This window comes from Coffea arabica, chromosome 11c (assembly GCF_036785885.1).
Source record: "Coffea arabica cultivar ET-39 chromosome 11c, Coffea Arabica ET-39 HiFi, whole genome shotgun sequence".
NCBI lineage: Eukaryota > Viridiplantae > Streptophyta > Magnoliopsida > Gentianales > Rubiaceae > Coffea > Coffea arabica.
The window spans coordinates 29,709,446-29,722,311 of NC_092330.1; the positions used below are offsets into that span (position 1 = coordinate 29,709,446).

General features: G+C 37.6%; 1 protein-coding gene across 2 annotated transcripts; it reads left to right on the forward strand.

Annotated features, from left to right (window-relative positions):
- Positions 1-3,880: 3,880 nt before the first annotated feature.
- LOC113717271 (autophagy-related protein 9-like) lies at positions 3,881-12,464 on the forward strand. Of its 2 annotated transcripts, XM_027242026.2 has the most exons (10): positions 3,881-4,121; positions 5,768-6,420; positions 6,572-6,892; positions 7,572-7,794; positions 9,972-10,151; positions 10,227-10,433; positions 10,715-10,792; positions 10,901-10,971; positions 11,100-11,210; positions 11,381-12,464. In XM_027242026.2, exons 2-10 carry the CDS (start codon positions 5,843-5,845, stop codon positions 12,198-12,200), a joined length of 2,589 nt encoding a protein of 862 aa, XP_027097827.2. In that variant the 5' UTR covers positions 3,881-4,121; positions 5,768-5,842; the 3' UTR covers positions 12,201-12,464. The 2 variants fall into 2 exon arrangements, with proteins under 2 accessions (XP_027097827.2, XP_071926653.1); XM_072070552.1 differs by lacking the exon at positions 11,100-11,210.
- Positions 12,465-12,866: the final 402 nt, after the last annotated feature.

The window sequence follows — 12,866 nt, forward strand, 5'->3', positions numbered from 1 at the left end:
GATAGAATCTCCCGAATCCACACGAAGTCTACAGCCCAATTCCAGGATTTTCCTTCCTTCGAGAATAGCCTTCCAGGTAAGTGATGGTCGGTGACTTAACTTAGCATGGAAAAAATCTGTATCAGGAAAGTACTTGGCTTTCAAAATGAGACTTAGAAGAGAGTTAGGATTACGGAGAATTCGCCATGCTTGCTTAGCTAGCATTGCATAATTGAAGGCTTTCATATTCCTAAAGCCAAGACCACCACCGTCCTTTGATCAATATAACTTATCCCAATTAATCCAATGTATCTTGTGTTTCTCAGAAGTATCAACCCACCAGTAATTTGTCACCATGGATTGGATGTCTCTGATGATGTTATCTGGTAAGAGAAAACATGACATGGAGTACTTTGGGATAGCTTGAACAACAGCCTTAAGGAGCACTTCTTTGCCTGCTCAATAAAGATGCTTTTCTTTCCAACCTTGAACGTGATGCCAAATCTGGTCCTTTATTGATGCAAATACTTTTGCCTTGGATCTGCCAATTACTGATGGTAACCCCAGATACTTATCATGAGCGTCAACTATTGGCATACTCAACACTTGGGAAATGTGAAGCTTGATACTTTGCAGAGTGTTAGGACTAAAAGTAATGGCAGATTTATCGAAGTTGACACTTTGGCCCGAAGCTCTCTCATAAAGTTGGAGGATATGCTGGAAATTCAAGGCTTCTTCAACAGTGGCTTCTCCAAACAAGAGAGTATCGTTCGCGAATAGTAGATGAGAGATGGAAGGCGCTCTATTGTTGATGGCAATGCCTTTTAGCTTCGCACACCTGGAGGATTCCTACAGTAGACAATATAGAGCTTCTTTGCAGATTAGAAAGAGGTAGGGGGACAAGAGGTCACCTTGTCTTAGCCCCTTTTGCGGGATAATAGATCCAAACTGGACACCATTGAGAAGGAATGAAAATGAGACTGAGGAGATGCATTTGAAAATTAGATAGACAAATTTAACATCAAACCCCAAGGCTCTTATAAATCCTAGTGAGAAAGTTCCACTTGACCCTATCAAAGCCTTGCTCATATCTAATTTGAGTGACATCAAACTACGGTTGCCTCCATTTTTTGTTTTTGATGTGATGATGAAGTTCAAAAGAGACCAACACATTGTCAATAATTAACCTGCCCGAAATAAAGGCAGATTGAGAGTTTGAAATAATCTCAGGCAGGATTGATCTAACTCTATTGGCCAGCACTTTGGAAATTAATTTGTAAAGGACATTACAAAGGCTGATGAGTCTGAATTGGGAGATATTTTCAGGATTTTTACACTTTGGGATGAGGACTATATGAGTAAAGTTGATAGTAGTATTGAAAACACCATTATTCAAGAAAGTTAAAACAAACTGAGTGATATCATGCCCTAAAAATGGACCTACTCTTAGAATATGTTTAAAGTATATCAGAATTATTCTAACTTGAAACTTATTAAGCATCCAATCACTTGATGTCATATCGCATTTTTAAACCACTTCATCCTTACAATACTACACCAACACATAGGTTATCTTACGAGTTTAAAGTAGGTTGTCAATCGAGTTTTTTAAATTGGGTTTTGATGAGTTCAAACTTAACTCATAAATTAAATAAAACTTTTGACCTTTGGACATTTGAGTTCAAGCCCAAATTAGAAGGCTCAAAAATAACTAAGTTTCAGGTTCAAATTGGGATCAGTTGAAACTCATAATTAAATACATAATTATAGATAGTATATATTTAACAATTATGAATTAATATAAATTATTAATATTTTATGCTATAATATGTATGTATGCATGTATGTGTGTGTGTGTGTGAGCTTGCATGTGTGTATAAAGTTTTATTATTGCACGAGTTGGGCCTTAATCAAGTTTGAGCCTAGTAAGACCGAAGTTCGGTTCACATTTATTTGGGCATAATATTTAGACCCAATCTTTGCCTTGCCCAATTAAAGATTAGGTTCAACATACTTTTTTTGGGACCAAAGTTAACCTAGCCCAATCACATTGACAGTTCTAATTTAAATTACATTAGGGATCATCTTGATTTGAGACTTGTTAGGCATCTAATCACTTGATGCCCCATAGTATTTTTCAAACCACTCCATGGGTAATATATTTTTTGGGGTTGGAGTCTACCTGACCCAATTACATTGACAATCCCAATTTAAAATATATCAGAGATCATCTCGACTTGGAACTCAGAACGCATAGGGAAAAAAGTCTCAATGACCCTCTAACTGTTAGTCGGGTGAACTTTTGGCCCCCCAACAATTAAGAGTAAATCATTGGCTTTCAATCTATCGAAAGTGCAAAATTTTGGACCTTCTGTCAAGTTCGGTCGTTAAGATTGACGGAAACTAACACCACATGAAACGTATGTTGAAATATGAAGGGCATTTTAGTCTGTCCAATAGTTTTCTATTCGGTAAAACGAGATTTTTTCCCCAACAAAAAGCTGTAGGAAGAAAATCTCCATGGCAGGTGAAGAGCTTCTAGTCAAGTTTTTTGTTCCATGTGGTTGCAGATAATTGATTCTTTTTCTTTTTCTTCTTTGTTTTCTCATCCAAAAAGAATTTCCAATTTAGCATCGAGAGCTACCATTAGGTTAACCTGGGTGAGAGGGACTGATTATTAAGATTTATAAACACTTGAGCCAAATTTTCCTGGGCAAGAAGGGTGCATCAAGTTCATATCTGCTGTATCATCCGAGATTGTGATACTCCCAGAAACTATCAAGTGATGAGTGGACAAAAGGCCTCAGAAGTGCATTTTTACAGCGTGGTGGTGCAATAGACAACTAATTGGAACCCCACCCCCCCAAAAAAAAAAGGAGAAAAAGGGAGGATCTCACAAGTATCTGATATAGTATTTGATTTTCAAAAGAGATGAAAATCATTTGCTTTTCACAGCGTGAAGTGGAGAACCCAGTCAGGCACTTCAAATCGTAAAGGGACTACCAATTCACATGTTTGAATCAATATATAGTTGCTGCTAGGAGGATGATTGCTAATCAAACTACAACCGATGCCTAACACACAACTATCCTTGATTAGTTTCTCTACGCAGCTCATTTACAGGAAAGAGGATCTGATTGGGTACCTGTAATTTCCCAGCGGAAGTTTCAAGAGATGTGCACTGGTGATGATGGTCGACGAATTGCAAGAGCTTCCAACCACTTGCGGTAGAGGGAGAGAGAATGGTAAAAGCCAACAATTAAGTAAAACTGATTTGTACTCATTTTTACTGAGTGGATAACAGCTTGAACTAAAATGCCCCAGGATTTCGGCATGCATCTCACGTGGTGTTGGTTTCATTGGTTTTAACAGCTAAACTTGACAGAAGGTTCAACATTTTGCACTTTCGATAGATCGAGAGCCAAAAGTTGACTCTTAATTGTTAAGGGGCCAAAAGTTCACCTGGCTAATAATTAGAGAGCCATTGGGACTTTATTCCCTATAACGCATATAACCACTTGATGCCAGATAGCATTTCTAATGTTAGGCATCACATGGGTCAAAAAAGAAAGACACTAAAAACAGTACCGGACTAATTGTAGCAACAAGATTTTCCCCGGCAATCCCCAGTGTCAGATTTTCTGTGATTTTCCTTCCCAAAAATCTACCCATAATTGGCCCAAAAAAAAGAGAACCAAAAAATAATCCTATGAAATCTATTTTGCATAAAGAATCGGTCACTCAACCCACCCACTCTAGTCATCAAAACCCATCCAAATAGCCCTTTCCACAACCAACACGAAACCAACCTCAAGCCCACCAAAGCCCAATGCCAGTACCCCATTCCACTCCAAACCCAATTTAAACGCCCCTAAACTCCTAAACAAGCTATATATTCTCACTCAGAAAATTGAATTGAAGTTTTCTACTACGTTTCTTCTTGTAAATAATCGGAAGTTTCATAGTAGACGACAACTCCCCCTGCCCAGGCCTCCCCTCCGCCGCGATTTCCTTCTCCTCTTTGCGTAAGGAAGCTCCTCCGGTAGCCCTCCGGCTTCTCCTTCGCTTATACAAGCTTCCCTTTTTAAGGGTTTTAAAGGAGACAAGTTTGGGTTTGGCCTAAAAGAAAGGTTTCTGTCCAGGTTAGTTTCTTGCTTTCTTGGTTGTTTTTGGTGTAGTTTTCTTTACATTGATTTTGTTCGATGGATTTTTCCCTTTTCAATATTTTTTGGGATGTTTTTGAGGGATTGTTATAGTCTTCGGGTTAAGGTTTTAGTAAAGTAGATGGAGGTTTCTGAAATTATGCCTTTATTTTTTTTTAGTTTGTACAGCTTCAAACGTATATGGTCGAAGCAACCAAAGGACAGTACTTAACTTCGAAGAGTCTTCAAATAGAGAATTTTGGGTTAAAGATTGATTTGTTATGGCTGTCTTTCTGTGCAATTTCTCATAAATTGGATACGGGTAATTTTTTTGTTTGTTTATATCGGAAAATTCTCTGAAAATCATGGTGAAGGCCTCCGTTCATGGATATTTGATGAGTCAATACGCGTTGAGTTGGTAGACTCGGCTGCTCTTTTGAGTCCCGGAGTCAACTCAGCCCGAATCTTCCGAGTCTGTATGAGTTTCACTGGGTCTACCGTCTCCGGGATACGGCGGACTGATCACGGAACGGAGGTTGAAGTTCTAGTGACAACTCTGGACTCGGCTGAGTCTTTGAACCATGCTTGTACGGGGAACCTTTTTATGCGAGATTGCCCTTGATTTGCACTATGAGTTATTAGCATAAAAGTTCATTCCTTGACCTGAGGACTTGTTTTTTTGTCATTTCCTGGGTGATGCATTTGCCTTTGCAGTTATATCATTTTCCAACTGATAAAATTTTTTAAAAAATAACATGATATGAGTTTTGGTCAGTACGAAATTTGGCATGATTTGAGGGAATGCCCCATTTCCTTCGGGGTGAATTTGTCTTATTTTTTTGTAGTTTCTAATTCAGATGCATCATTGACAATAAGATGAAGCTCAAGACCAATGAAGAGAATTTCTAGGAAAGACACCCAGAGAGGCTTCAAAGATTGGGCATGTCACTAATTCCAAGACCAGTCCTTTATTGCTAAAAACCATTTGTGTTTTTGAGTCAATGTTACCTCTTTTTGTGGAATAGGTAAACTTGGTTTAATTTAGTAGCAATCCATGACTTGTCAAGAATTGGCATTTTGTGACCAAACCTTCAACCTTATGTCAACTAGCATGCAGTTGCACGTTTAGTTGTCAAACCCTAGACATGAACTAAAGATTAGTTTCTAGTGTTTTGGTTCAACACTCCTACTGATAGTAAACTTAAACAAGAAATCATTCATCGTCAACCAGCTTTTTCTTGGGGTTTATATGGTGCAGTGGGCTATAAAATTTTGACTTTAAGAAGGGCTAGGCTCATCAACCATGATTTGGTGCTTCCAAATTCTGCATCAGCTTCTTTGTACTCTGACATAATTTTGCTAGTCTGTTGGAATAGGATTGTGATTTGAACACCTTTTCTCAGAAAATAATGAAGAAAGAAAGGTCACACTTGTTCTGCTTCATTCCTAGAAGTTTCAAGAAAAGAATGAGAAGATTACAGTTGAAGAATGTTATTGATATCAGAATTTTAACTGTTATGCTTCATCTTCCCCCCACTATATGTTAGTTTTGTCATGTTTACACATTCTGATTTTCCCTTTTTATGTTGCTGTTGGTGTTATCCAATTGGCACAGGAGGTGCTAACGTTGTCCTTTTTTTGTTCAGCCTTATTTAGTTAGCAGAGCCTTGGAGTGCTAGGGGAATGGACTTGATGTTTTTGTCTTCTGTCAGCGCATATGAATGATGTTCAGGGGGCAAAAAGGTCCCAATGCTCTTAATATATTCAAATGGAAATGGCAAAATGAATCATCCTTAGAAGCAGGATTGCTTAATGATGTACCACCCGAAATTGAATTGTCTGACTACCACAGAGCACCAAGTCCTGGGAGTGAAAGCCCTTCGGGGCTTCTTAATGGTGATAGCTCAAGTGTTGAACCAATTGCTGACTTGGACCTGTTCTTTGAGAGGGTTTATAATTACTATTGTGAAAAAGGGCTTTGGTGTATTATAATAAAGTGGATATTTGAGCTTCTGAGTCTTGCTTTCACCATATGCTTTTCTGGATTTTTTTTACTGTATGTTGATTGGAATGGCCTTCGAAATGCAAAATGTGGGATGGATGCAGTGGAATCTGGAATTAAGCCATGCGATCTGGCCAAGGAAGCCCTTCATCAGCATCCCTTGACGCCTTTTACGTTGGCAAAAGCTATAATTGTTGGTTATTTGGGAATATTCTCTATCTACTGGATCTTTTGTTTCTTGAAATTCTTTGCACAGTTGAAGGACACCCTGAAAATCCGTCATTTCTACTACAACAGGTACATAAAATTGTTTTACGTAAGAATATAGTTTTTCCAATGTGAAGCAGTTTATTTTTGGGGTTACATCTAATTTCTATTACTTAATGGTAAGAGACCTTTTCTAGTACAATGTGGATTCTTGAAAAATTCTTTTGCATCTCTTTTGCAGTTTGAATGTGACGGATAATGAAATAAAAACCTTGCCATGGGCATTGATTCTTGAAAAGGTTGTTCAGATCCAAAGGTCACAACAGTTATGTGTAGTTAAGGACCTTTCTATACATGATGTTGTAATGCGACTGATGCGGAAGGAGAACTACTTGATTGGCATGCTTAACAAGGGTGTGCTTGCTCTTCCTATTTCTCCTTGGGTGCCTGGAGCTGGTCCAACTGTGAAATTTGGTCCAAATGGTGTGCGATATCGGTTGATTCTAACAAAAACCCTTGAGTGGACCTTAAATTGGTGTGTGCTGCAAAGCATGTTTGATCGGTAGTTCCCATTACCTCTTTTCTTTTTCTTTTTTTTCCTTTTACCAAAAACTACTCATAAGATTTCAGAGTTCACAAGTAGGTTGAGCCTTCTGTTGAGCATGCCATTCAGTTTCCATATCTGAATTTGATTACATGTTATTAGGATCGATACTGTTGCATCTTTAGTTCAACGAATATGCTGAAACATTGACTGCTTTCATGGTAGATGAGATCATTAGTTGATCATACATTCACTATAAATGCAAAGCAGAGTTTATAGGTGCTACTGTAGGGACAAAACATTCACAAAATATTATTGTTTGTAACGTGTATTGCTTTTTGATACTTGTCAGCCAAGGCTGGAGCATCTGCACAGGTTTGCAGCTTGTGTAAAGAATGACGTCCTATTAATGACTAAGACAAAGCTCTTTAATTGGCATTTATGACTGAAGTCACTGATTGCACTGGAAATTGATACCTCTTATGCTTTTCAATGCTCTAAATTTCATTCCTCAGTTAACTTTTTGCATCTTTAATAACTGCATTCTGAGTGGCAGCTCACATGTTTTATTTATTGTTTACTTTTCGCTTACATGTTTCTTAATATGATGTAAGAGTAGTTTGTGGAAAGTTGCAAAAAAGTCTCTATGTTGCTGAAGTTGACTATGTTTTCTGAGCAAGATATCATTTCTCTGCAGAAACTTCCGCATCCGAAGGGAATTTATTTCTGACCCTAAAACATTAAAGAAAAGGCTTATGATAGTTGGTTTTGTAATGCTTCTCCTTTCTCCATTTCTTGTAATATTCATGCTGGTCTACCTCTTCCTGAGGCATGCTGAACAGTTCTATAATCATCCAAGTACAGCATCATCCCGAAGATGGTCAAATCTCTCAAAGTGGATATTTAGGGAATTCAATGAGGTATTTTTTTGACATCATTTAAACGTCTTTTTTTAACCATCTTAAGTAATAGACTGTTATCTTTCTTTTATTTCTCTGGTTGCTGTTCTACTTTTGTTTCTAAACTTCTTAGTGTTGAAAGGGTTAGAGTGGATAAAGAATGACTGTAGTTGTTTCTTTTAGGCAAAAACCTTTTGGCGTTTGTGCCAGCACTTGGGATATTTTTGTATACAGAGCCTCTGGCACTTTCTTAAAAGCTACAAGCAATTGGGGATAGTCTCTTTTAGGACATCAGCTTTTCTTTAGAGGATGTAAAGTTATGGGAAATTGAGCTTATTTATCATAGAAAACTGTTTCTAGGGAGCATTGTACCATGAGGTGGATGCTTGATGCAGCACCAACCTGCTGGCAAGCCAACTGGTTATTTAGAAATGATTCTTAAGGATTAGAATGCAGAGAAACTTAGGTAGCAAAGTGGGACTGGGAGATCAGGAAAAAGGAAGAGGAAACTCTAGGAATTATTCCTAAGAACCTTTAGGCAGTGCAGCTTAGGGTAGATTGCATGACACAATGACCAAGAAGACACTGAAATCTGCAAGATGTATTATCAACTCAAATCTGTCTCATTCGGGAGACATGCTAGTATGTATAGGCTCCTAAACCTGTTTTTTACTTTTGGTAGAACTTACCTCTTTCCAAATAATGTTGGCCTTTTTAAAACTAATAATACCCTGATAGGATTCTTATTTCGACTCTAAATCAAGACATTAGATGTAGTAAATACAAAAGTCATATTAAATTCTGCAAAACTGCAAATTGACCTAAATGATGTCATTTTAAAATTTGAAAGACTAGAAACCATATGAACTCTTCTACAATTTTATTAGTGAAGTACTCTTAGGGCATTCCTGCTTCCAAACCAACATTGTGTGTTCCAGTACTTGCCAAAATAATGTGCTCATGGGATATAAAAAACCTTGCTTAGCTCTTAGGCAAATTACTGCTTTCTCCTCCCCACCACCACCCCCCCCCCCTCCTCGAAAAAAAAAAGTTACTTGTCTCGACTTATGAAGCAATTACTGTTTAAAAGTGTGGCTCCCTCCCCCCCCCCCCCCTCTTTTCAATATCCTTTTGCCGAATATGCTATCCTTTGAGTTTTCTGTTAAGTATAAGTTCCACAGGAAAAGGTCTTTCTTTATAGATTAAGTAGTTGACAAGGTGATGAATAAAACCCGTTCACTAGTTTTTTTCTTTTTCATTTGTTTCTTCTTCTTTTTCTCCTTTTTTCTTATTTTTTCTGCTGGTTGTTCTCTTCAAGTTTTATTCCCTCCCTTGCCTCACTTTTCCTCCTTTCCTTGCCCTAAGCAGCATAGTGGTGAATCTTCCCTGCCCTGTTACATTAATATGAATTTGAACTGAAAACTCTAATAAAGTACCTTTTGGGGTAAAAGAAAATTTTCAAACAGTTGGTGAGTCTGCATGCTTAATCACATTGGATAACTTCTAGTTCCTCCCCTCTCAATGCTTCATCAACAGCATCGATTCTGACGCCAAATTTTGCATAATATGCATGGGCTAATATCCCAGGTCAACTAGTGGTTAAGGCTTCTTGTTTTGGCTTGAATTCAAATCTTGATCTTCTTTTACGTTTCTGTTTATCAGTTGAATGTTTCTTCGCACACCTCCCTGGTACTAATTCCCAAAAATCATGTTTATGTTTAGCTAACTGTTTTGATGGATGTTAAGTTGCTTTGCATTGGGTCAAAGTTCAATTGAATCAGATCAGCATTTTTTTCATCGTTTTTATTTTTGACAAAAAATAGTTCACATTGGAAACATAAGATATATTGCATCTCTCTCTCTCTCTCTGTCTCTATATATATATATATATATATATATATATATATATATGCATATATATCCCTCTGCCTCCCTCTCTAAATTGTCACGTAATATATTTTTGGTTCTTTGTATAATAATTTTTTCTTATTCCCCATGTTATTATTCCCACATCACTTTATCACAGATTTGATCTCAAGGTGTATGCAATGACTTGTATTCTTTGTTTATGGTCATGGACACTCTGAACCACCTCTCCTAAGTCTTGCTTGTTTCTTATAAATTTTGATTTATCTCAGATATTTTTGTATAGCGTATTCATGGTTATTTGGATCATGTTGTGGATTTTTTTTTGACAGGTTGATCATTTCTTCAGGCACCGGATAAATACCAGTATTCTTCACGCTTCTGGATATCTAAAGCAATTTCCATCACCTATGATATCAATTGTTGCAAAGTTTATCTCACTTGTTTCTGGTGGATTTGCTGCTATTCTCATCATCGTTGCGTTTCTCGAAGAATCTCTGCTGGAAGGCCATGTAAGGTCTTGTGCTTGTTGGAACAACTGTTTTACTGATACTCTTCTGTTAATGATAGTTTATTTAAATGTGCAGATATTTGGTCGCAACTTGTTCTGGTATGCTGCAGTTTTTGGTACTATAACAGCTATTAGCCGTGCTATGGTGACAGATGAACTTCTTGTCCTCGACCCTCAGGGGATGATGTCACTTGTTGTCCAACATACACATTATATGCCTAAGCGATGGCGGGGAAAAGAGAATACTGAGGCTGTGAGGATGGAGTTTGAAACCCTATTTCAGGTATTCTTGATTGTGCCTGTTGTACTTGATATAAGAGTCAATTTAAAACTCCAGTCATTCTAAGATTAGACATGTCAACTAATTCAACTTTTATGAGTTGGTTAGCGAGCTTGCTTGGTCTAGTTTCCCCTAAATGTGATGCTTTTAAGCCATTGATTGTATGCTTTTCTAGAAACACTTTTACCTGCATTAATCAGCGGTTTGATGAACGATGTAGATGTAAAGTGCTTATGTATTTCTATTAACATTTTCTAAATGGACCAATGAAATTGCTTGTGCAGTACACAGGAATGATGCTGCTAGAGGAGATGGCTTCGATCTTTCTCACACCATACTTACTTCTATTTGTTGTCCCAAAGGTTTTATTTTTAAGTTTTCATAGTTATAATTTCAATCAGCTACATTGACTGCGAAATGCTATCGACGGCTAAGATTTTTTATTGAATTCGAAAATGCTATTTTTGCAGCGGGTCGATGATGTTTTGCAGTTCATTGTAGATTTCACCGTGGATGTAGAAGGTGTTGGTCATGTTTGCAGGCTAGTGTCTTAACTTTAACCATTACTTCTGATACTTTTGTTCAGTAAATTAGTTTGAAGATTGCTTTAGTATCCAATTTTGCCTTTTTCTATCAAACTGAAATTTTCAGCACTTAATTTCCTGGCAGCTTTAGTGTCTTTGATTTTCAAAGTCATGGCAACTCTAGATATGGTTCACCCTTTAATGCACCTCGCCTCCAGAGGAGTTCCCAGGGAAAAATGGAAAAATCATTCTTGAGGTAATAGAATAACCATTCTGATAATGAACTTCTATGTAATAATTGGGGTATGTTTGCCATTATCTTCTGCATAATCATCTTTTGGTTTAAAATGTTTTTATCTTTTCCATAATTATCTGTTGGGTCTAGCTGGTTTTGATTGGGCTAACTTGTTTTTTCCTTACCTGCAGCTTTCGCACTAGCTACCCTTCTTGGGAACCAAATACTCCGGGCAAGCTCTTCCTTTTTGCTCTTGAGAGATTCAGAGAGCAACAATTGCAAGCGCAGGCACTGAGACCAGCATATGTCACTTCTAGATTTCAGCAATTCAGCCCAAACTACCGAGTTTTAAGCGATAGAAATAGCTACTTGTCAAGAGAAATACCTGTCAACTATTTAGGAACTGGTTATCAGTTAAATTCAATGTTGCCAATGGATGGTGAGCAAAGGGACTACCCATATATACTGGACTGGTTTTACACCTCACAGCCCCAGCAGTCCAATGATTTAAGAGAGGTTTCATCAAGTTCTTCAGGCATTGCTGAGGAATGCAATAACGACTTATGGACTTCGCCTCGCCTGACACAAAACGAAGTAACATACGATGAAAATTGGAGACACCTTCTTGAGGATAGAGCACGCAGTCACCTTGAAGCTTCAACATCAGCTCCTCTCTTTAAGGAAAGTGTGCTGCAACATCACGAGTTGAACAATGTTGCACACCCTACCACTAGCCACTGGTGGGCGCGAAGTCGGCCACAAGGTGCAGATCCGCAGACTAGTTTTATGGAGCCCCCAAATTTCAACCGTGAAACAAGTCATTACCACGATAATCTCTCCGATAGAAGTTTAGAGGAACAGGAACACTTGGACTGGAGAAACTCAAGTAGGTTGTCTCGAACTTTCTTAATGGATGACGATGGAGGGAATTTCAATCTTCCATTTGATGATATTTATACAAGGCATTCTCAAAGCTCCCGAGAGAATTTGGATCCTGCAGATATTGTCTGATTTACTCTCTTATAGCATACGGTCTAAGATCCATTGAAATGGACTGTTTGGGGTATAGAAGGGGGTTGGCTTTCTTCCCAGGACTGGTGCTCTCTATTCTTTGTTGTATATAATTTGTTATATAAGTTGAGACAGCAGATAGGCCTCTGATTGATTTGGAAGGTCGATGTGCCAAAGTCACCGTTGATCCCACCAAATTTGTTAAATAACCAACCTATTGATTCATATGTCCCCCACTCAATGCAAATGAAAGGTAGTTGGGTACTTTGTTCTTGCCTTTTATGCTTGGAAAATAGGTAGGAAACTTTAATGGATTGCACTCAAAAATGGTGTTTATTGAACATTGTTATTCATTTGATTCTGTTGGTCAAATTAAGAAATGAATACTTGTGTATATAGGGTGGTTCTACACTAGAATGGGCTTCTTTGATGTGTGTGTTGCTTCCAACCGTAATTGCCAAACCATGTAAAATATAGATATTATGTATGAGACATAAGTTCATTTTTCGTGTTGATAAAATTCAAAGAACAAAAGGAAATAAATTATAAATCAAGGAGTGTATGATTTTTTTTTTTTTAAATTTTGTCAACAGAGGGAGGGTCGAAATTTAAAAAATGAGGGCGTGAATATAGAATCTCTAATTTTTAGAGTTTTAACTTAGTCAT

Coding starts and splice junctions, on each gene's coding strand:
- LOC113717271 (XM_027242026.2), top strand. CDS start 5,843: ATGATGTTCAGGGGGCAAAAAGGTCCCAATGCTCTTAATATATTCAAA. Junction 6,893..7,571: donor CTGCAAAGCATGTTTGATCG/GTAGTTCCCATT, acceptor ATTTCTCTGCAG/AAACTTCCGCATCCGAAGGG. Junction 10,434..10,714: donor AGTTTGAAACCCTATTTCAG/GTATTCTTGATT, acceptor TTGCTTGTGCAG/TACACAGGAATGATGCTGCT.